Source organism: Nicotiana tomentosiformis, chromosome 9 (genome assembly GCF_000390325.3).
Source record: "Nicotiana tomentosiformis chromosome 9, ASM39032v3, whole genome shotgun sequence".
In the NCBI taxonomy this organism is placed as follows: Eukaryota; Viridiplantae; Streptophyta; class Magnoliopsida; order Solanales; family Solanaceae; genus Nicotiana; species Nicotiana tomentosiformis.
In genome coordinates this window covers 6,438,150-6,462,269 of record NC_090820.1, presented here as the reverse complement: position 1 = coordinate 6,462,269, position 24,120 = coordinate 6,438,150, and the positions used below count along the sequence as shown (strand labels likewise).

Here is a 24,120-nt window from a genome sequence, read left to right as displayed (position 1 = left end):
TGGCGGCTAGAAGAGCTGAATGAACGGGGCGAATTACATGACTCATACCATGGAGAGCTGCTGGGACACGAGCTCCAGAATAATAACCAGCCTCTTGAGACCTATTGGCCTCTCTCTCCTCTCTATCACGGGCAAGCATGCCCTCCAATATCTTGGCAATACTCACAACCTGTTGATAAGAAATATCCATTTCCAGCTCCCTGGCCATACTAATCCGGATGTTGGGATGGAGTCCCTCAATAAACCGTCAAATCCGCTCTCGAACTGTGCCAACCAAGGCCGGTGCATGTCGGGCCAAATCACTGAAATAGACTGTGTACTCTGACACAGTCATAAATCCCTAGTGCAGCTGCTCAAACTCCGCGTGCCATGAGTCCCTGAGGCTCTGAGAGACATACTCTTTCAAAAATATGTCAGAGAACTGAGTCCATGTAAGTGAAGCTGCCTCAGCCGGACTACTCAACTCATAAGCACGCCACCACTAATAGGATGCTCATCTAAGTTGGAATGTAGTAAAAGAAACCCCACTCATCTCCGCTACGCCCATAGTACGGAGAATACGATGACACTCCTCCACAAAATCGTAGGGATCATCTGTAGCCAATCCGCTGAAGGTAGGTGGGTGGTACTTCTTGTACCTCTCAAGTCTGAGCTGCTCTGCCTCAGAAGATGCTGCCCTAACCTCGGGCTGAGCTAGAAATACCGGCTGCATTGGTAAAATCTCTGGAACCTGATCGACCTGAACCCGCTGTTCTGGAGTACCGGCGACGGGAGTCTGTGCTCCTCCCCCGGCCTGAGATATGGCAGGAGCAAGTGGAATCAATCTAGCTTGAGCTAAGGTGCTCAACATGCTCAGAAACTGGGCTAGAGTCTCCTGGAGGGCTGGTGCAAAAGCAGGTACCTCCGGTGTTTGCCCTCCAACTGGAGCTATTTGGGGCTCCTCTGTAGCAGCTCGTGCGGGTTCTCTGGCTGCACCGCGTGGATGTCCTCGGCCTCTACCTCGGCCCAGGCCCAGGCCTCTCGCGGCTCTAGCGGGGGCGCGGGTGCCTGTTCATTAGATCCGCTTGTACGTTTTCTTACCATCTGTGAGAGAATAGAATACAGAAGTTTAGAATTCTTGAAGTCAACAATTTTCGCACGACAAGGAATCAAAGTAGTGAAATTTTCCTAATAGTTCCATAGCCTTTCGAAGATAAGTACAGACGTCTCCGTACCGATCAACGATACCCTACTAAACCGGTTTGTGTCTCACGACACCTATGAACCTAGAGCTCTGATACCAACTTATCATGACCTAATTTCCCCTCCGTGTGATGTCGTGATGGTACCTAGTCTCTGCAACTAGGTAAGCCTAACATTTTGCGGAAACATGAAATAAAAATATAAATTTAACCAACTATTCAAAAATACACAACAAATCCTAACACCCGGAATATCGTGAATCACAAACTACAGGAAGAAAATCTAGTGTATCTATACATCAGAGTCTATCAAAAGAAAATATAGAAGATAATAGACATAGGGAAGAGTAGAAGGGGACTCTGAGGTCTGCGAACGCGGCAGATATACCTTGAAGTCACCAAAGCTATCCCGGCTCACTGATAGTGCGGCTGATAAGGAGTACCTGAATCTGCACACGAAAAACATGTGCAGAGAGTGGCATGAGTACACCACAATGGTACCCGAGTAAATGCCAAACCTAACCTCGGTCAGGTACTGACGACGTCAGTTCAAGGCCCAACCGGAGTAAATATAATAAATTAAACAGTAAACGATATAAGTAAGTTTTACTATAAACAGTTAAAGAAAGTTTTTGAAAATTTTAACAGTCAGGGGAACCCTCAGCACAGAACAAAGAATACACAATGTGGAATCTTCCGGGATACCGTCCCGTAGTTCCAAATGAATATGCAGTACAGAGGGATCTCCCGGAATACGACCGTAGTCCCCAAGTAAATATGCAGTGCTGGGGGATCTCTCGGAATACGTCCGTAGTCCCAAAATAAATATGCAAGATAGAGGAGAGGGGGTCTCCCAAAATACGTTCGTAGTCCCAAAGTAAATATGCAGTGCTGGGGGATTTTCCGGAATACGTTCGTAGTCCTAAATTAAATATGCAAGACAGGGGGATCTCCCGGAATACCGTTCCGTAGTCCCAAAATAAATATGCAGCGCGAACGATAGAGATACAACTACATCACGAAATCTTTACAATTTAGACTAGGTACCAGTCAGGGAAGAAGCAGGAAGTTCACTAAGCATGCTGCACAGAATTTACATAAACAATTAAGACACGTAGAAATGTTGTATTAGACTAACCATGATAGCTACACATATTGGAATAACTCAATTAAGAATAAAAATGGATTTGTAAAATGGTATAACTCAAAATAATAGGAAAACATGTTGCTGCTCAGTAAGAAAATCGGGTTTTACTATAACTAGCACGTGTACGTACTCATCACCTCACGTACACGGCGCTCACATATCACAATTGTCAGGACCCAAATTAACCCTCCGTAAGGTGTTGTGATGGCACCTAGTCTTTACGACTAGGTAAGCCTAATATTGCGGAAAATATAAAGAAAACACAACATTTTAAAGATACACAGCATATTTTTAAATAGCCAAGAGTAGTACCACTCGGCAAATACAAAACAATTTCCCAAGACGCGGAATATCAGTAAGTCACAAGCTGCTATAATCTATATAGCTCTATACAAAAGTCTGAAGATAATAAAGAAAGTCTCTAGGCGAGAGAGTAGAAGGGGACTCCGAAGATCTGTGGATGCAAGCAGAAGTACCTTGAAGTCTCCTAGAATCAGCAGTACGCACTAACCCCAAGGCTGATAGCTTGTACCTGAATCTGCACACGAAAACATGTGCAGGAAAGGGCATGAGTACACCACAATGGTACCCAGTAAGTGCCAAGCCTAACCTCGATCGAGTAGTGACGAGATCAGGTCAAGGCCCTACCGGAGTAAATATAATAAATTAAACAGTAAAAGATATAAGTAAACTTTACGGTAACATAGTTAAAGAAATTCTCAAAAATTTAATAATTAAGGGAGCCCTCGGCCCAGAATAAGGTAAACACAATGGGGAATCTCTCGGGATACCGTCCCGTAGTTTCAAATGAATATGCAGTATAATGGAATCTCCCGGAATACGTCCGTAGTTCCAAAGTAAATATGCAGTGCTGGGGGATCTCCCGAAATACGTCTGTAGTCCCAAAGTAAATATGCAGTACAGGGGGATCTCCCGGAATACGTCCGTAGTCCCAAAGTAAATATGCAGTACAGGGGGATCTTCCGGAATACGTCTGTAGTCCCAAAGTAAATATGCAGTACATGGGGATCTCCCAGAATACGTCCGTAGTCCCAATTTAAATATGCAACGCAAGAAGAAATGGCAGGTATGGCATCGAGTTATACAGTTTATACTAGACACAGATAAGGCCAATAAGGAATGAACTAAAAACGACGCACAGAATGTCAATTAGGCAGTTAAAATACGTAAGCATGCTTCTCTATTCTAAGTTTCACAATTAAACATATTAGTGCAAATTAATAAGGAAAAAAACAATTTATGATTTAGAAAGGAAAAACGGGATTTTTTGCAATAATAGCCCGTGTACGTACTCGTCACCTCACGTACACGGCGCCCACATACCAAATAATATCAAGATATCCTAAGGGGGAAGTCCCCAACACAGGGTTAGGCAAGCCACTTACCTCGAACCAAGCTCAATCAATCGGTCACAATGCCTTTCCCACGAATATCCGGCTCTGAATGGCCCAAATCTAGCCAAAAGAAATTACGCATCATAAATACAACCATAATAGACTCATCTAATTAATGAAATCAACATTTAACATAAATTCCGAAATTAAACAATGAATTCAAGCATAGATTAGTGGAATATAACCATAAAGGAGTTAAGAATTGTTAACCAATCGATATCTCTGAAAATTCCTTAATCCCTCGTCCAAAATCCGAGCTCCCAACTTAAGTTTTTGATAGAAATGGCATAACCTCCGTTTTTTGGAACTTTAATACTGCCCAGATGCGTTATTCTTCGCGAACACGGCCATACCCTTGTGTTCGCGAAGTACAATTTACTTCGGCCCAAATATCCTCCATCGCGAACGCGATGCACATGTCGCAAACGTGAAGACCACTCAGCTTGACCCTTCGCGAACGTGGGATCTCCATTGCGAATGCGAAGCACGAAATGTCGCATGCCTCCAGTTCTTCTTCGCGAACGCGAGGATCATGTCGCAAACGCATAGCTTCGAGGTTTCACACCTTGGCGAACGCGAGAGAGACATCGCGGACGCGAAGAGTAATTTAGCTGCCCTTCCCAGATACCTTACGCGAACGCAAGGACTCCCTCATGAACGCGAGGAAGAAAATGCCTGCAATAGAACACAAGAAATCTGCTATCTTCCAAAGTCCAAAAGTGATCCATTAAGCATCCGAAACTCACCCGAGGCCCCCGGGACCTCAATCAAACATACCAACAAGTCTTAATACACCTTACGAACTTAGTCGAGCTCTCAAATCACATCAAAAAAAATGCTAAATTCATGAATCACCTTCCAATTCAAACTTAAAGAACTTGAAACTTCAAAATTCTACCACCAATGCTGAAACCTATCAAACCACGTCCGATTGATCCCAAATTTTGCACGCAAGTCATATTCAATATTACGGACCTATTCCAACTTCCGGAATCGGATTCCGACCCTGATATCAAAAATTCCACTACCAGCCCAAAACTTCAAAAATTCGACTTTCGCCATTTCAAGCCTAAATGAGCTACCGACCTCCAAAACACAGTCCGGACACGCCTCTAAACCCAAAATCACCTAACGGAGCTAACGGAACCTCCGAAATTCTATTCTAGAGTCGTCTTCAAACAGTTCTGACTACGGTCCAAATCCTAAGGCTTAAGCTCTCATTTAGGGACTAAGTGTCCCAAAACACTCCGAAACTCAAAACCAATCATCCCGGCAAGTCACAATAGCAGAAATAGATATGGGAAAAGCAGTTAATAGGGGATCTGGGCTATTACTCTCAAAACGACCAATCGGGTCGTTACATCCTCCCCCTCTTAAAACAATCGTTCGTCCTTAAATGAGTATAAAGACATACCTGAAGTTGTGAAAAGATGAGGGTACTGACTGCGCATATTCTGCTCGGTCTCCCAAGTCGCCTCCTCGACCGGCTGGCGGATGGCCTCTCCACTGGACCTTTACTGAAGCAATATTCTTTGACGTGAGTTTTCTGACCTGCCTGTCCAAAATGACTACTAGCTCCTCAACATAAGATAGATCCTTGTCCAACTGGACTGAGCTGAAATCCAATAAATGAGTTGAATCATCGTGATACTTCCGGAGCATAGACATGTGGAATACTGCGTGAACTCCTGCTAGGCTGGGAGGTAAGGCAAGTTCACAAGCAACCTCCCCAACTCACCGCAATATCTCAAAAGGACCAATGAACCTCGGGCTCAACTTGCCTTTCTTCCCGAACCTCATGATGCCCTTCATAGGCGATACCCGAAGCAAGACTCGCTCACCAACCATAAATGCCAAGTCACGAACCTTCTGGTCCGCATAACTCTTCTGCTTGGACTGGGCTATGTGAAGTCTCTCCTAAATCACCTTCACCTTATCCACGACATCCTGGACCAAATCTGTACCTAACAATCAGGCCTCGCCCGGCTCAAACCATCCCACTGGGGACCGGCGCTGCCTACCATACAAAGCCTCATACGGTGCCATCTGAATGCTGGACTGGTAACTGTTGTTGTAAGCAAACTCTGCAAGTGGCAAGTATTGGTCCCATGACCCTCCGAACTCCATCACACAGGCACGGAGCATATCCTCAAGAATCTGAATGGTGCGCTCGGACTGCCCGTCCGTCTGAGGGTGAAAGGATGTGCTCAGCTCCACCCTAGTACCCAACTCCCGCTGTATGGCTCTCCAAAACTGTGATGTGAACTGTGTACCTCTATCTAAAATGATGGATACTGGAATACCATGAAAGTGTACAATCTCTCTGATATATATCTCAGCCAACCTCTCTAAAGAGTATGTAGTCAACACTTGAATGAAATGGGCTGACTTGGTCAGCCGATCCATGATCACCCAAATAGCATCGAACTTTCTCAAAGTCCGAGGAAGTCCAACCACAAAGTCCATGGTGATCCGCTCCCACTTCCACTCTGGGATCTCTAACCTCTGAAGTAATCCACCTGGTCTCTGATGCTCATATTTAACCTGCTGACAGTTGAGACACTTGGCCACAAACCCAACTATATCTTTTTTCATTCTTCTCTACCAATAGTGTTGTCTCAAATCCTGGTACATTTTCGCGGCACCGGGATGAATGGAGTACCGCGAGCTGTGGGCCTCCTCGAGAATCAACTCCCGAAGTCCATCTACATTGGGCACACAGATCCGGCCCTGCATCCTCATCACACCGTCATCCCCAATAGTCACATCTCTGGCATCACCTCACTGAACCCTGTCCTGAAGAACTAGAATATGAGGATCATCATACTGGCACTCCCTGATACGGTCATAAAGAGAAGACCGAGCAACCACACAAGCTAATACCCGGCTAGGCTCTGAAATATCCAATCTCACCAACTGGCTGGCAAAGGCCTGATCATCCAAGGCTAAGGGCCTCTTAGCTGCCAGAAGATATGCCAAACTCCCCAAACTCTCTGCCCGGCAACTCAAGGCATCGGCCACTACATTGGCCTTCCCCGGGTGGAACAATATAGTGATATCATAGTCTTTAAGTAGCTCCAACCACCTTCGCTGATGCAAATTAAGGTCCTTCTGCCTGGACAAGTACTGCAAACTCCGGTGATCAGTGTAAATCTCACAGGGAACACCGTACAAATAATGACGCTAGATCTTCAGGGCGTGAACAATAGCTGCTAACTCGAGATCATGAACCGGATAATTCTTCTCATGCACCTTCAACTGTCTAGACACGTAGGAAATCACCCTACTGTCCTGCATCAATACCGCTCCAAGGCCAATCCTCGAGGCATCACAATAGACAATGTAGGACCCCGAACCTGTAGGCAATACTAATACTTGGGATGTAGTCAAAGCTGTCTTGAGCTTCGAAAAGCTCTCCTCACACTTCTCGGTCCACCTGAATGGAGCACCCTTCTGGGTCATCTTGGTCATAGATGCTGCCATGGATGAAAATCCCTCTATAAAGCGACGGTAATGCCCCGCCAAACCAAGAAAACTCCGGATCTCTGTAGACGAGGATGGCCTGGGCCAACTCTACACTGCTTCAATCTTCTTCGAATCCACCTGGATCCCCTCACTCGATACTATATGACCCAAGAATGCCACTGAGTCTAACCAAAATTCACACTTTGAAAATTTTGCATATAACTTCTTTTCTCTCAAGGTCTGAAGTGCAGCCTTCAGGTGCTACTCATGATCTTCCCGAGACTGGGAATATACCAGGATGGCGTCAATAAAGACAATGACAAAGAAATCAAGATAAGGTCGGAATACACTGTGCATCAAATTCATAAAGGCTGTTTGGGCATTGGTCAGCCCAAATGACATGACAAGAAACTCATAGTGACCATATCTGGTCTTGAAAGCAGTCTTCGGGATGTCCAGCTCCCGAATCTTCAACTGATGATAGCCAGAAGTCAATCTTGGAAAACACTCTAGTACCCTGTAACTGATCAAATAAGTCATCAATACGAGGCAATGGATACTTGTTCCTCACTGTAACCTTGTTCAACTGCCGATAATCAATACACATTCGCATAGAACCATCTTTCTTCTTCACAAATAAGATCGGAGCACCCCAAGGTGATACACTAGGCCTGATGAAACCCTTATCAAGAAATCCTACAACTGCTCCTTCAACCCTTTCAACTCAGGAGTAGCCATACGGTAGGGAGGAATAGAAATGGGATGAGTGCCCAGCAACAAATCAATGCCAAAAACAATATCTCTGTCGGGCGGCATGTCCGGAAGATCAGCTGGGAACACATCTGGAAAGTCCCTTACTACTGGAACTGACTCGACTGTAGAGGTATCAATAGTGATATCTCTCACAAAGGCCAAATATGCATCACACCCCTTCTCAACCATTCGTTGAGCCTTAAAAAATGAAATGACCCTGCGGGGAGTATACTCTAAGGTACCTCTCCATTCTAATCTAGGCAAGCCTGGCATAGCCAGCGTCACGGTCTTAGCATGACAATCAAGAATAGCCTAATGAGGTGACAACCAGTCCATACCCAAGATAACATCAAAATCTACCATACTGAGTAATAACAAATCGACTCTGATCTCAAAACCACTAAGAGCAATCAAACACGACCGATATACGCGGTCCACAATGAGAGAATCTCCCACGGGAGTAGATACATAAACAGGGGAACTCAAAGAATCCCGAGATATCCCCAAATGTGGAGAAAAATAAGAAGACATATATGAATACGTAGATCCTGGGTCAAATAATACTGATGCATCCCTATGACAGACAGGGACGATACATGTGATGACTGAATCTGAAGCAACGGCCTCTGAACGGGCTGGAAGGGCATAGTACCTGTCCTGGCCTCCCCCTCTAGGGCGACCTCAACCTCCCCGACCTCCACTTCGGGCTAGCTGAGGAGGTGGGGTAGCAGCTGGTGCTGGAAGAATGGCCGGAGGACCCGGTGGAGCACGTGGAGGCTGATAAGTCTGTGGAGGTGCACCCCTCCTGGATCTGGGGAAATCTCTTACCAGATGACGAGTGTCACCACACTCAAAACAACCTCTCGGAGGACGCGGCGGCTGGGACTGACTCGGGCCTGGCCTGCTGGACTGGCCGGTAATAGCACCTCGAGTAGGAGGCATACTGGATACTAGCAGTGCATAATAGGGCTCTTGTGGTCTAGGGGGAGCTGGAACACCGCTGGCTGCTAGAAGAGATAAATGAACAGGGCGACTCACAAAACCCCTACCATAGCGTGTTGCTGTTGCACGAGCTCCTGAATAATGACCAGTCTCTCGAGACCTCTTGGCCTCTCTCTCCTCTCTGCCCCGGGCAAACATGCCCTCCACTCTCCTGGCAATGCTCACTACCTGCTGATAAGTGATGTCCATCTCCAACTCCCTGGCCATACTGGTCCGAATACTGGGGTGGAGTCCCTCGATGAAGCAAAGAACCCTCTCTCTGACTGTAGCAACCAGAGCATGTGCATGGTGAGCTAACTCACTAAAGTGGACAGCATACTCCAACACAGTCATAGTACCCTGATGCAACTGCTCAAACTCTGCCGCCAAGCATCCCTAAGGCTCTGAGGAACATACTCACGCAAGAACATCTCTGAAAACTGAGGATGCCTCGTCGGGACTACTCAGCTCATAGGCACGCCACCATTGATATGCTGCTCCCCTTAGCTGAAAAGCGGTGAAAGAAACCCCACTCGTCTCCACAATACCCATAGTGCGGAGAATACGATGACACTCCTCAAGAAAACCCAGAGCATCATCTGAAGCTAGTCCACTGAAAGTAGGTGGGTGGTACTTCTTGTACCTCTCAAGTCTGAGCAACTCTGCCTCAGAAGCAGCTACCCTAACCTCATGCTGAATTGGAGCCACTGGGGCATAGGAATATACTCTGGGGCATGATCAACTTGGACCCTCTACTCAGGAGTGCGGGCTGCGGGAATCTGTGCCCCTGCCCCGGCCTGAGATGTAGCTGGAGCTATCAGAAATAGTCCAACCTGAGCCAGAGTGCTGAACATGCTCAAGAACTAAGCTAAAGTCTCCTGGAGGGCTGGAGTAGCAATAGGGATCTCCGGCGCTGGCCCTCCAGCTGGAGCTGGTGGGGGCTCCTCTGACGCAGCTCTCGCAGGTGCTAGGGCTGCACCGCGTGGTCGTCCTCTACCCCAACCCCGACCTCTGGCGGCTCTGGCAGGGGGCTCGGGTGCCTGTTCGTCGGTCCTCCCATTACGGGTCCTCACCATCTATGAGAAAGAATAGAATAGAATTTTAGAATTTTTTTTTTGGTGTCAATATCTCGCACGACAAGGAAATCAAAGAAGTATGATTGTTCTTAACAATTACATAGCCTCCCGAAGATAAGTTCGGACGTCTCCACACCGATCCGCGAGACTCTAATAAATCGGCTTGTGACTCGCGACTCCTATGAACCTAGCTCTAATACCAACTTGTCACGACCCAAATTAACCCTCCGTAAGGTGTCGTGATGGCACCTAGTCTTTACGACTAGGTAAGCCTAATATTACGGAAAATATAAAGAAAACATAACATTTTAAAGATAAACAGCATATTTTTAAATAGCCAAGAGTAGTACCACTCGGCATATACAAAACAATTTCCCAAGACTCGGAATATCACTAAGTTACAAGCTACTATAATCTATGTAGCTCTATACAAAAGTCTGAAGATAATAAAGAAAGTCTCTAAGCGAGAGAGTAGAAGGGGACTCCGAAGATCTGCGGACGCAAGAAGAAGTACCTTGAAGTCTCCTAGAATAAGCAGCACACACTAACCCCAGGGCTGATAGCTTGTACCTGAATCTGCACACGAAAACATGTGCAGGAAAGGGCATGAGTACACCACAATGGTACCCAATAAGTGTCAAGCCTAACCTCGGTCTAGTAGTGACGAGGTCAGGTCAAGGCCCTACCGGAGTAAATATAATAAATTAAACAGTAAAAGATATAAGTAAACTTTACGGTAACATAGTTAAAGAAATTCTCAAAAATTTAATAATTAAGGGAGCCCTCGGCCCAGAATAAGGTAAACACAATGGGGAATCTCTCGGGATACCGTCCCGTAGTTTCAAATGAATATGCAGTATAATGGAATCTCCCGGAATACGTCCGTAGTCCCAAAGTAAATATGCAGTGCTGGGGGATCTCCCAAAATACGTCTGTAGTCCCAAAGTAAATATGCAGTACATGGGGATCTCCCATAATACGTCCGTAATCCCAAAGTAAATATGCAGTACAGGGGGATCTCCCGGAATACGTCTGTAGTCCCAATTTAAATATGCAACACAAGAAGAAATGGCATCGAGTTATACAGTTTATCCTGGACACAGATAAGGCAAATAAGGAATTAACTAAACACGATGCACAGAATGTTAATTAGGCAGTTAAAACACGTAAGCATGCTTCTCTAGTCTAAGTTTCACAATTAAACGTATTAGTGCAATTTAATAAGGAAAAAAATAATTTATGATTTAGAAAGGGAAAACGGGATTTTTTGCAATAATAGCCTGTGTACGTACTCGTCATCTCACGTACACGGCGCCCACACACCAAATAATATCAAGATATCCTAAGGGGGAAGTCCCCAACATAGGGTTAGGCAAGCCACTTACCTCGAACCAAGCACAATCAATCGGTCACAATACCATTCCCACGAATATCAGGCTCTGAATGGCCCAAATCTAGCCAAAACCAATTACATATCATAAATACAACCATAATAGACTCATCTAATTAATGAAATCAACATTTAACGAAAATTCCGAAATTAACTCAAAAATTGCCTATGGGGCCCACGTCTCGGAATCGGGTAAAAGTCACAAAATACGAACACCCATTCACTCACGAGTTTACTCGTACCAAAATTGCTCAAATCCGATACCAAAATCTCGATCAAAACCCCAAAATTCGGCCTATGAACTTTTCACAATGTTTCACCCCAAATCCGAAATTAAACGATGAATTCAAGCATAGATTAGTAGAATATAATCATACAGGAGTTAAGAATCGTTACCCAATCGATATCGCTGAAAATCCCTTGATCCCTCGTCCAATATCCGAGCTCCCAACTTAAATTTTTTATAAAAGTGGCATAATCTCCGTTTTTTGGAACTTTAATACTGCCCAGACGCGTCCTTCTTCGCGAACGCAGCCATACCCTCGCGTTCGCGAAGTACAATTTACTTCGGCCCAAATATCCTCCATCGCGAATGCGATGCACATGTCGCGAATGCGAAGACCACTCAGCTTGACCCTTCGCGAACGCGGGATCTCCATCGCAAACGCGAAGCACGAAATTTTTCCTGCCTCTAGTTCTTCTTCGCGAATGCGAGGACCATGTCGCGAACGCGTAGCTTCGAGGTTCCACACCTTCGCGAATGCGAGAGTGACATCGTGGATACGAAGAGTAATTTAGCTGCCCTTCCTAGATACCTTACGCAGATGCGAGGACTCGCTCGCGAACGCGATGAAAAAAATGCCTACAACAGAACACCAGAAATCTGCTATCTTCCAAAGTCCAAAAGTGATCTGTTAAGCATCCGAAACTCACCCGAGGCCCCCGGGACCTCAACCAAACATACCAACAAGTCCTAATACACCATACGAACTTAGTCGAACTCTCAAATCACATAAAAAAAATGCTAAAATCACGAATCACCTTCCAATTCAAACTTAAAGAACTTGAAACTTTAAAATTCTACCACCGATGCTGAAACCTATCAAACCACGTCCGATTGACCCCAAATTTTGCATGCAAGTCACATTCTATATTACGAACCTATTCCATCTTCCAGAATCGGATTCCGACCCTGATATCAAAAATTCCACTACCGGCCCAAAACTCCAAAAATTCGACTTTCGCCATTTCAAGCCTAAATGAGCTACGGACCTCCAAAACACAGTCCGGACATGCCCCTAAATCCAAAATCACCTAATGGAGCTAACGAAACCTCTGGAATTCCATTCCGGAGTTGTCTTCACACAGGTTCGACTACGGTCCAAATCTTAAGGCTTAAGCTCTCATTTAGGGACTAGGTGTCCCAAAATACTCCGAAACTCAAAACCAATCATACCGGCAAGTTACAATAGCAGAAATAGATATGGGAAAAGCAGTTAATGGGAGATCAGGGCTATTACTCTCAAAACGACTGGTCGGGTCGTTACATTAATAGTTTCAAATCTTAAGGGTATTTCCCTCACACAAAATTAGGCAAGCCACTTACCTCGAGTCAAGCTCAATTAATCGGTCACAATGCACGAATATCTAGCTCTAAATGGTCCAAATCTAGCCAAAAGCAATTACATATCATAAATAGAACCATAATAGACTCATCTAATTAATGAAATCAAGACCATGATTTTACTTCAAGTTTTACTGCATTTGTCTCCTTATAATTGAGTATAAGTCACTATATGGAAGGAAGGTACATCCATTTGTAAGTTGAGTTTAATTATATACAATGATTATTTATTTCAAGTGTATATTTTTCTTCTTCATTTCTCTCATTTATTTGTTGTTCCTTTGTTTAGAATGTTGAATCTGACTCAAAAGGATCTTGTTGCATACCTAACCGGAAAGAAAATAGTAGATTCCGAAAAAGCAAGCGAGCTTAAATAATAACTTGAAATCATACACTATAAAGGCAAAATTCATGAATTATAATTCATTTGAAGAATTAAGTTCAATTTTGTGTTCTTTCTATTGTTAAAACATCGGAGCATCCAATGCATTGTAGGGTATAGAAATTAAAGGAAAGACTCAAAGACGTTTGTGGGGTTTGCTTTAAGTCTTTTTCTTTCTACTATTGATCGAAATTCACTAGTAATAAATGTTTTCATTTTTTGAATGCGGAAAAATTAAATTAAAAAAAGAAATTGAATGTTTCCACTTAATTTCTATCAACTTAATTTCTATCAACTTTCTCCTACAGTGCCTAAGAAATTCTTTTATTATGGTTATGCAAAAGAGGAACTAACTAAGAAATATTTAGGGAAACTTCTGTTTTCTGACTCTTCTGTAGGGTTGTAAATTACTTGACCTAAAAATAATACTTCTTCCGTCCTAATTTATGTAATATTGTTTAACTAGACATAAAGCTTAACGGGAGAAATAATGACTTTTGAAATATACGGTCTAAAACAAGCATTAAACATTGGTGTGACTATAATTTATCTCATTAAGATTAAATGAGTATTTTAAAGTTTAATTATTTTTAAATATAACAAAATAATATTATTTTTTAAATCGACAAAAAAAAAGTATGTTACACTTCTCTTCACATTTTAAGAGTTTCATTCGATTTCGATACCTAAAACCCAAAAGTTCAAATCAAATAGGTTTAAATTAAATGTAGGAACTGGTCTCATATTGAAAGGCCGCGATGATATTTCAAAACATTGATAAGAATAAAAATGAGTTCCAAATTATTATTTTTTAATGGAAGAATTAGTAATGTAAAGGACTATAAGTATAGATCAGTATACTCAGACAAAACCGAGATAGGAGAAAGACTACTCGAAAGTTTAACTCGGAAAAGATAGTAATTATCCGTTGAGTTTAAATAATGTCTGCAATTTTGAGTTGTTACTGGCTAGTCATATTATATTTTAAATATGAAATATCTTATAATGTTTATTGTTTGTTTCTAAATTCATTATGTGAGTAATTAGCTAATGCATTGATAAACTCAATAATAATGAATAAAGTGCATCTGAGTTTTTATTTAAAAACGTTTTACAAAGTAGAAAAAAAAAGGTGTGACGTTTAGAGGCGGCATCATCGTAAGTTTGTTAGTTTACTTTTTTCTTATTTGTTTTATTTTTGCTTTTCTAATTGTTTTAGTAGCCATAAATAATAGCATGATCCCAACCATTAAATACTATTTGTATAGGTGGCATGAATCAAATGTATCATTGAATATTAATGGATAAATTTGTACTGGAGCTAATCCGCTCCCGACTTGTTTTATACCACATGTCTTAAAAACATTATTTCTATTTTAATTTGATATTTGTAAAAATACCATCACATAAATTGTGATTGATTGAAATAATTGAATTTTGACCTATATTGTCAATTCATTTGTCGATAATGTGAAAGCGACAAAGAAAAAGACTATTAAGATTTCAAAAGAAGAGGACCCACAAACAAGGCAAGTTAATTCGGTAATTTATATAATAACAATAAAAAAATCGAAAACCAATTTCCTAGAACAACTCGCAAACCGTGAACTATGTTGCATGCATTTATACTTCCTTGTCAGTAAGGTCTTGTTTAATTTTATTCGATTAAATTTATGAATATTGTTTCAGTTTGTAATGGCCTACAATTTCTAAAGCAATTTGCAAAATTTCTATTTCATGTAAGATATGCAAATTTAGAGGTGGATCCACTAATTTGATGATTACAAGTGTCACTGCTTTTAATGCAATTGACCACTATCAACGAGTTTGAATATGGAGTGTACATTTCTTCGTTTTTATCCATTTTAGATTAATTCGGTTCGACCCATTCTAAATAATTCAATTCAATTTCAAAGAAATTTTTCGCTATTCAAATTCGATTGAATAATGTGATGAAAAAATATAAAATTTTAAATTAAGAAATACATCACTTCAATCTGCATATATAGTATTAATAAACGAGTTTAATTTTGTAGATGTGCAATATAAATTACACTGTGGAATTTATTTACATTATAAGACTAAACATTATATACAAAAACGATATCTAAGAAATAACTTCGGAAACTTCTCTTCTACTTCGGTCAACAACTTTATGTAAGGTATTGTAAATGAGTTTGACCCAAGAATTAAGTGTGCGTTTGGACATAAGAACTGTGAAATTCTGGAAAAACAATTTCAAGAGAAAATAACATTTGAAAATTAGAATTGTATTTGGATATGAACACAATGTGCGGCTATTTTTGTTATTTTTTTTGGAGTGATTTAAAGTATAAAATTGAAAATTTTGGAAATTTTTAAATTTGCGGAAAATTTCGAAATACTTCAACTGAAATTGAAAACTTTCATGGCATTCGGAAAAAAGTAAAACAAAATTCGAAAAAAAGATATCTAAGAAATATGTACAAGAATTAAGTTTCCAACCAAAAACCACAAAGCCTAAGAAATATCAAGGGAAACTTTCATTTTATTTCGTTTAACCCTACTGAAGGGTTGTAGTTGACTTGACCCAAAAACCATAAGACCAATTCTTTCCCTTTACTTTCCATTTTAAATTTCATGTTTGTAAAAATATCATCACATAAATTGAGACGGATGAAATAAATAAATTTTGACCAATTCTTTCAATTCACTTTCCGATAATATGAAAGCGATTCAAAGAAAAAGACTTTTGAGATGCAAAAGAAGAGAACCCTGCAAATAACATGTAGAGTATTTCTACTCAATTTCTATCCAGGAAAATTGTATATACTATCAATACGAAAAAACTCAAAAGTAATTTCCTAGAACAACTCACAAACTCTGAGCTATATTGCATGCATTTGTACTTCCTTTTCAATAAGCTCTTGTTTAATCTTATTCGATTATATTTATGAATATTGCTTCAGTTTGTAATAGCCTAAAATTCCTAAAAGAATTTGCAAAATTCCTATTTCATCACTCTACAAGAAAATATACTCAAAGGTCATGTATGATCTGCAAATTCAAAGGTAGATACAGGATTTGATGGTACGGGTACCACTACTTTAAATGCAAATCGACCACTAGTGATGAGATTGAATATGGGTGGTCATTTCGTCAGCTTGATCTATTTTAAATTAATTCAATTCAATTTTTAAAAAAAGATCTCGATTAAATTAAATGATTAATAAAATAAAATTTAAAATAGTTATAAAATTTTAAATTAAGAAATACACTTCAATCTACATATAGTATTAATAGGCGTGTTTAACTTTTGTATGTACAGTGTGAAGTTTATTTAGCCTATCAGACTAATTTATGTGGGCGTTTAGACATAACAATTGTGAAATTCTGAAGAAAAAACAAAATGAAAACAAATTTCAAGTAAAAATAGTATTTGGAAATTAGAGTTGTGTTTAGAGATTGAATATAATTTTGTGAGTGATTTGAAGTGAAAATTTTGAAAATATATTTTTCGGAGTTTTTAAAATTTCTGAAAAAATTTCGGAATTTAATTTCAAGTAAAATTTAAAATTTTAATGGTCAAACACTTGTTACTAAATCAAAGTAAAACAAAAATCGGAAAAGGTGAAATTATGGCCAAACGGACCCCTTGTTTCCTGCCAGAAACCACAAAATCTAAGAAGTATCTAAGTGAAACTTCCATTTTATTTCGTTGAAGGATTGTAGTTGACTTGCCTTCCACAAAATAAGACCTCTGCTTATATGTAGCTCTGCTTAGCTACTTTCCCTTTACTAACAAATCATCCCTTAATTCTTGCATTCTCATCAACCCTTAATTCACCAAATCAAATGGATACTCAATTAGTTAGAGGAGAATTATCTACGTCTTCTCACTTCTCTTATGAAGTATTCCTGAGTTTTAGAGGTGAAGACACCCGGAAAACATTCACTGGTCATCTTTATTCCAAATTGGATAATGTTGGAGTCAAAACCTTCATTGACGATGAGGAATTGAGAAAGGGTGATGTGATTTCAAGAGAATTAGAGAAAGCAATTGAAGGGTCAAGAATTTCCATTGTAGTATTCTCGAGAAATTATGCTTCCTCTAGTTGGTGTCTAAATGAACTAGTTAAAATTCTTGAATGCAAAGAGAAATTAAAGCAGACGGTTTTGCCTATTTTCTATGATGTTCATCCTTCTGAGGTACGAAAGCAAATTGGGTTATTTGGTGAAGCTTTGGCTAAACACAAGGAACGACCATTTGGAGCTCAAATGGTGGAGAAATGGAGAGCTGCACTTACTGAAGCTGCAAATTTATCTGGATGGGATTTGCAAAATGTTGCTGACGGGTACATTTTCTTGATTCAACTATATAATTTCATTTGTTATTTGTTCAATTGTTTATAGGATGTGATACTAACTGTGCAAAAGAGTTTAAAAGTTATGTGCATTGACAGTATCGAAATATTTACACTATCAATATATATATAACTTAAATTATTTGCTATCGATTTTGATTTGTCCGTCAAATATTTTCAAATATCAAAGTTTTATTTACTGGAGTAGTATTTCTTTTAATTTTTTTGTTGTTGCTAAAAAACCTGTAGGCATGAATCAAAGTTTATTGAAAACATTATACAGCAAGTCCTACAAGAGGTCAACCAGACACCTCTAGATGTTGCTTGGCACCCAGTTGGAGTAGATTCTCGTGTCAAAGATATAGAGTTGTTATTGCAAAATGAATGTGAAGATGAAGTTCGCATGATTGGTATTCACGGAGTTGGTGGCATAGGGAAAACAACTCTGGCAAAAGCTATCTACAATCGAATGTTTCGACTCTTCCATAGTAGTTGCTTCCTTTCAGATGTTAGATCAGAAGCTGAAGAATTTGGTCTTGTCAAGCTACAAGAGAAACTTCTTCAACAAGTACTCAAAAATAAGGACATCAAAGTTGGCAGTGTTTCTCAAGGCATCAATCTAATCAAAGCAAGACTCAAGTCAAAGAAGGTTCTAATTGTTCTTGATGATATGGACCACAAAAATCAATTAGAATCCTTAACAAGAGAAAGAAGTTGGTTTGGTTCGGGTAGCTTAATAATCATTACCACCCGAGACAAGCGATTGCTATGTCGGCTTGGAGAAAAAGAGAGATATGAGGCCAAACTATTAAATGGCAATGAAGCTATGTTACTTTTTTGTTGGCATGCTTTTGACAGTGATTTTCCACCACAAGATTATGTTAATTTGGCACACGACATAATCGAATATTCAGGCAGGCTACCATTAGCTCTTGTGACATTTGGGTCACATTTACAAGGAAGTTCTGTAGAAGAATGGGGAAATGAATTAGAAAAACTAAGAGCAATTCCTCATTATGATATCCAAACGATTCTCAAGAAAAGCTTTGATGGACTTGATGATGAAACACAGGCAGTTTTTCTTGATATTGCGTGTGCCTTCCAGGGGTTATTTGAGTGTGAAATTACCGAAATATTAAATACATGTGGCTTTCATGCTAAAATTGCAATTGCAACTTTAGTCCAAAAACACTTGCTCCAAAGATCTTTGCATGGTTTGGTGATGCATGATCTAGTGCGAGATATGGGAAGAGAAATTGTTCGCATGGAATCAGCTCGAGATCCTGGAAAACGGAGTAGATTGTTCATCCCGCAAGATGTCTGTGATGTTCTACAAGGAAATAAAGTCAGTAAATCTTTTATCCTTTATCTTTTTTTTTTCAATTTAATTGTTTATTGCTTATAATTTCTGTTGTCATCATAAGAAGTGAATTCATTTTGTGCTTCATCTCTGGTTAGTAAGTATTTTGTAGTTGTTTGTCAACCATTGTAAACTAGAAGTGACATGTGCTAAATTCTTAACTCACACCAAAGGCAAAAATAAAATCACCTATTTAACAATTATCCAAATTTGGTGATGCATATTTCTTATTAAATTCTTATAACTAACTTGCTTATGGGCATAGACCATAGTATCTCCATGATTAGTTATTCAAAGATATGTGACTTTACTTAACAAAATGTGGAAATTAAGCTTGCTCAAAGAAATCAGGCATGTGAACGTTTGAAAACTGTTGAATAGGTACATATGTGAAACATTATTTCTAGAACAATATATACAAAATGTTCTTTTAAATATATTCAAATATATATTCTATCTTCTGGTGCTATTATCAGGTTTCTAGATGCAATTTGTTCTCTTTATTCATTTTTTTTTCCCTTTGATATTATCATGTGAACTTAGTGAATGATGCTAGCCAGTTTTGAAAGGCTCTCATCTTAGCTTTTTGAGCAATTTTAAATTTGTTTAACATCCTCTAATGTGTAAGTTCATTTCTTGTTGATACATGGTGTATTTTCTTTGTTTGTCCACCAATTTGTATAAAGCATTTTTCTCGCTTAATTTCTGGGACTTAACATGAGCTTAAGTTACTTTTCTTTTTACTGAGTTGCAGGGTTCCGAAAATGTAGAAGTACTGAAGGTAGATCCAGGGACATTAAAGGGAGTGAACTTGAGCACCAAAGCATTTAAGCAAATGAAGAATCTTAGGGTGCTTATAATCAATGAGTTACATATTAGTGGAGATTTTGGGCTGTTGTCCAAGAAGCTCAGATGGTTGTCTTGGAAAAAATGTCCTTTAAAATGTATATCATCAAATTTTCCAGCTGAGAATCTTGTAGTTCTAGATATGGAGGAGAGTGATATCCAAGAATTTCAATTGAATTTTCAGGTTTGTTACTCAATTTTACAATTTCATGTGTACTGTTATTGCAACTGAGTGAAAGAAAATGTTAATTGAAACTATATTTGGTTTACTTTTAGTGTTGTAGAAGTTTGAAGAAGCTGAATCTCTCTCGTTGCAAGCAACTCAGAAGCACTCCAAACTTCAATGGTTCCCTGAGTCTTGAGATTTTGAGTCTCTATGGTTGCTCAAGTCTGACAGAGATCCATCCATCAATAGGAAATTTATCCAGACTAATTAGGCTATATATGCGTGATTGTGAAAAACTTACAGATCTTCCAAGCAGCATATGCCAGCTAATATCCGTTGATTACTTGGACATTGATGGCTGCTCATCTATAAAAACACTTCCAGATAACCTTGGAGATATGAAAAGTCTAAGATATCTTTATGCATCTTATACGGGTATAAAACAACTGCCTAGATCTGTTGAAATGCTAAGAAATCTTGAAATATTGGCAGTGGGAGGTCGAAAGTTTCTGGAAACAATTGCCAAAAGGAGTATTTCTGGAAGAGGAGTCCATCAGACACAATATTCCTTGACAACTTTTGTAACCGAATTGAGCCTTACATACTGTAATTTGTCCGAGGCTGATATTCCTAGGGATATTGGGAGCTTATCCTCCTTAAAATATTTAGATTTGAGTGGCAACAGTTTCTATTGTCTACCCATTGATTTTTCTAAGTTACGATTATTGGAGGAGTTGTATTTGAATGACTGTGGGAATCTTCAAACACTCCCGTCAGTATCAAATTTAGAGAATCTTTATACAATTAAACTTAAAAATTGCCAAAAATTGGTCAATATTACAAAGTTGGACAACCTCTCTCTCTCTCTCTCTCTCTCCGATCATATTAATGATCTTGAGTCTTTGTCTGATGCAGGATGTTTTAGATTTTTATCTCGAATGCAATGAAATTCCAGAATGGTGCAGCTATCAAGTAACAGCTTCATCTATGTGTTTGACTATGCCGACACATAATAATGAGTATAACTTCTTGGGAATGGTTCTCTGGTTTGTTTCCGACTATTTCCATGCAGCCCCTGTTTTAAAATTCTGGATTAGTATTGCCCATAAAGAGAATTTAGTTTTTCCTCCGTGGAGTACACCTGATGGACATAGAGAAGTATCATGTGTATATTACATATCTTACTTACATAGAGCTTTTGATGGCCAGATGATCAAAGGTGGGGAAACGATAGAAGTGGGGTCAGAAGACATTACAATAAAGAAGATAGGGATCCATCTGTTATATTTAGGCCAACATGGTAACGTTATATCTTTACCGGGAGACGTGGATCATTCTTATTCTAAGTACCCAAAAAGTTCAACAGGCATATCAACTCCTTATAAAAGAGCAAAGTTCTGAGTCAAGATAATTTTCCTTTAGAGCTAATCATGTTATATTTTATATTACAGTATTAATAGGTAGTTGGTAAGATAATTTTTAATTGATATTGATCTTTTTCCAAATATTTGTTATATACTTTTTTTTATGTGTTCAGTTGTGGTTTTTGATGTTGGACTTTTGGACGTCGATAATTAATATATAAATAAATAAATAATGTATTTATTATAAAATTTTCAAATGGTTGTGTTGGACTCATGGACTATTTGGAATTTGGGCCCAAAAGGAAAGACTGAGCAACATAGCCTTTATTTATCTTACTTGTAATTGGGGCTATTGTAATTAAGCAACTGGCCCATTTATATTTTTAGTAGTTAGCGTATTCAGATTTAACATTGTATTAGTTATGTGTAATTTGGGCCATATATAATACGAAGGGTCAACCCGGGTCAACCCATTAGGGTCATTTCCCTCAAATCAATTCTAGAAAGATTCTTTCTCCTCTCTTCTCTTTCACATGAACCCTAATACATTTTCCCAAAATCCCGATCAATTCTTTCATATTTTCATGGTATCAGAGCTAGATTCTGGTTCATCTCGTCCTCCTCTATCTTCCTATGTTATCCTCATCGAGTTTCGTTGAGGATTTCAATTTGTGTGGGTAGCGATTTGGAGACTACATATTGTTTTCGTCGACGGTCTTCTGGCTCATTTTGACTCATCTAAGTGTCTTCTGGCCTGTGTTTCTCATTCGTCTGCTTGTGGAGATTTTATCTACAAGTATGCGTAGTCGTCGTTAAGCTCGAGAATTCTAGGGTTTCACGACTGTATCATATTTCATCAATCGTGGTTGCTCTGTTGTTGTGAAGTGTAATTTGGTTGTTGTCTTGTTGTGAAGTATTATTTGGTTGTTGTGTTGCTGTGAAATGTTGTTTTGAAGGTTGTACTTCCGATTGCGAAGAATTTGGTAACTCTGTATATCTCTCCTATTTGTATGAGATTCATCGGATAAGTTTTCATTGTTGAATGTTATAGTAGTTATGGAACTATTGATTTTGACGTGTGTAGTGCATCTGGCACACATGAGTTCATTCCCAAACCCTTTAGTCCTTTGTTTGTACAGTCTTCAGATGTTCCAGGTGTTTCACTTGTACCAGTTCCTTTCTCTAGGACGAATTTTGGGGGTTGGAAAAGGAGTATAATTGTCTCTTTGTCAGCTAGGAACAAAATTGCGTTTGTTGATGGTAGTTTGCCTAAACCTCCTGATAATTCCATTGAGTCTAAGAAGTGGGACATATATAATAATATGGTAATTTCATGATTAACAAGTTCTTTATCTCCTGATATTGCGGATAGTGTCTAGTATTCTGAAACAACTGAAGAAATATAGAGACAGTTAAATAAAAGATATGGGACTGTAAATGGAACTAAAGACTTTGAAATTAAGAAAAAACTCGCCTCTACCTGTCAAGGTTCCCTAGATATTGCCTCGTGCTTTAACAAATTAAAGAAATTGTGGGATGAATTGAGAGTTGTTCGTAAAAATCATGGAAATCACTGCACTTATGGTGCAAAGGAAGGTATTCTAGAGGATAGACTTCATCAGTTTCTCATGGGGCTGAATGACGTCTATATTAGTGTTAGGAGCAACTTGCTCATAGTGCAACCACCTCCAACACTAAACAGTGCATATAACATTCTTCTTCAAGATGAAAGGCAGAGGCAGATCAATTCCAAATCTCAGTTTGGTCCTGATTCAGCTGCCTTCACTACCAAAATCAACCTCAACCATCAGTCTAGTCCCAATAAAAATTATAGGCCTCCTGGTTCCAATACTTAGAGACAGTATGTCCAAAGAGTAAACTTTGATCAAGCCAAAGGGAATCTATTTTGCAGATATTGTAAGAAGAGTGGGCACTTAATTAATAAGTGCTTCAACCTTCATGGTTTCCCTCATGATTTCAAATTCACCAAAGGGAATAAAATTGCAGCAAATGCAACTGTTGGAACAAATTTTTCTTCTGATATTGTATGAATTCTTCTTCTCTTCCTGCTACTGGAACTACCAAAAATGATTCATAAGGTTCATTGATACCTAGTTTAACCAAGCAATAATATTCTCAGCTAATGGCTCTTTTACAACATTCTCATGTATCTGATTCTACACGATCTCAATCTGACCTCATAGCTTCTGCCAATTTTGCTGGTAATGTGCTCATTCCCAAAGTAGTGACTTGTTCTCTAGCTTGCATGTTGAGTCAGTCCTTACCCAATAAACGGATTATTGATTTTGGAGCATCTGATCACATGACTTATAACAAGGACCTTTTAACCAATATCACACCTTTGCCTATTCCTTATCTTGTCACACTTCCTAATGGATATAAAGTTAAGTTACTTGTACTAGGTCTTTTTCTTTATATCATTCTATTATTCTGCCAGATGTTCTTTACATTCCCTCTTTTAAACATAATCTAATTTATGTGCACAAACTTGTTCTGTTATTGAGATGCACTACACAGTTTAGTTCTGACTCTTGCTTGCTACATGGCCCTTCTCTGAAGATGCCTCTCGAGCTTGGTAAGCAAAAGGATGGGCTTTACAAGTTTGC

At 39.5% G+C, this 24,120-nt stretch overlaps 1 protein-coding gene across 1 annotated transcript; it reads left to right on the top strand.

Annotated features, from left to right (window-relative positions):
* Positions 1-17,107: 17,107 nt before the first annotated feature.
* On the top strand, positions 17,108-21,634 carry LOC104088488 (disease resistance protein RUN1-like). The gene is made up of 4 exons (XM_070185727.1): positions 17,108-17,748; positions 18,007-19,102; positions 19,872-20,147; positions 20,240-21,634. The coding sequence occupies exons 1-4, from the start codon at positions 17,249-17,251 to the stop codon at positions 21,074-21,076; spliced, it is 2,709 nt and encodes a 902-aa protein (XP_070041828.1). The 5' UTR covers positions 17,108-17,248; the 3' UTR covers positions 21,077-21,634.
* Positions 21,635-24,120: the final 2,486 nt, after the last annotated feature.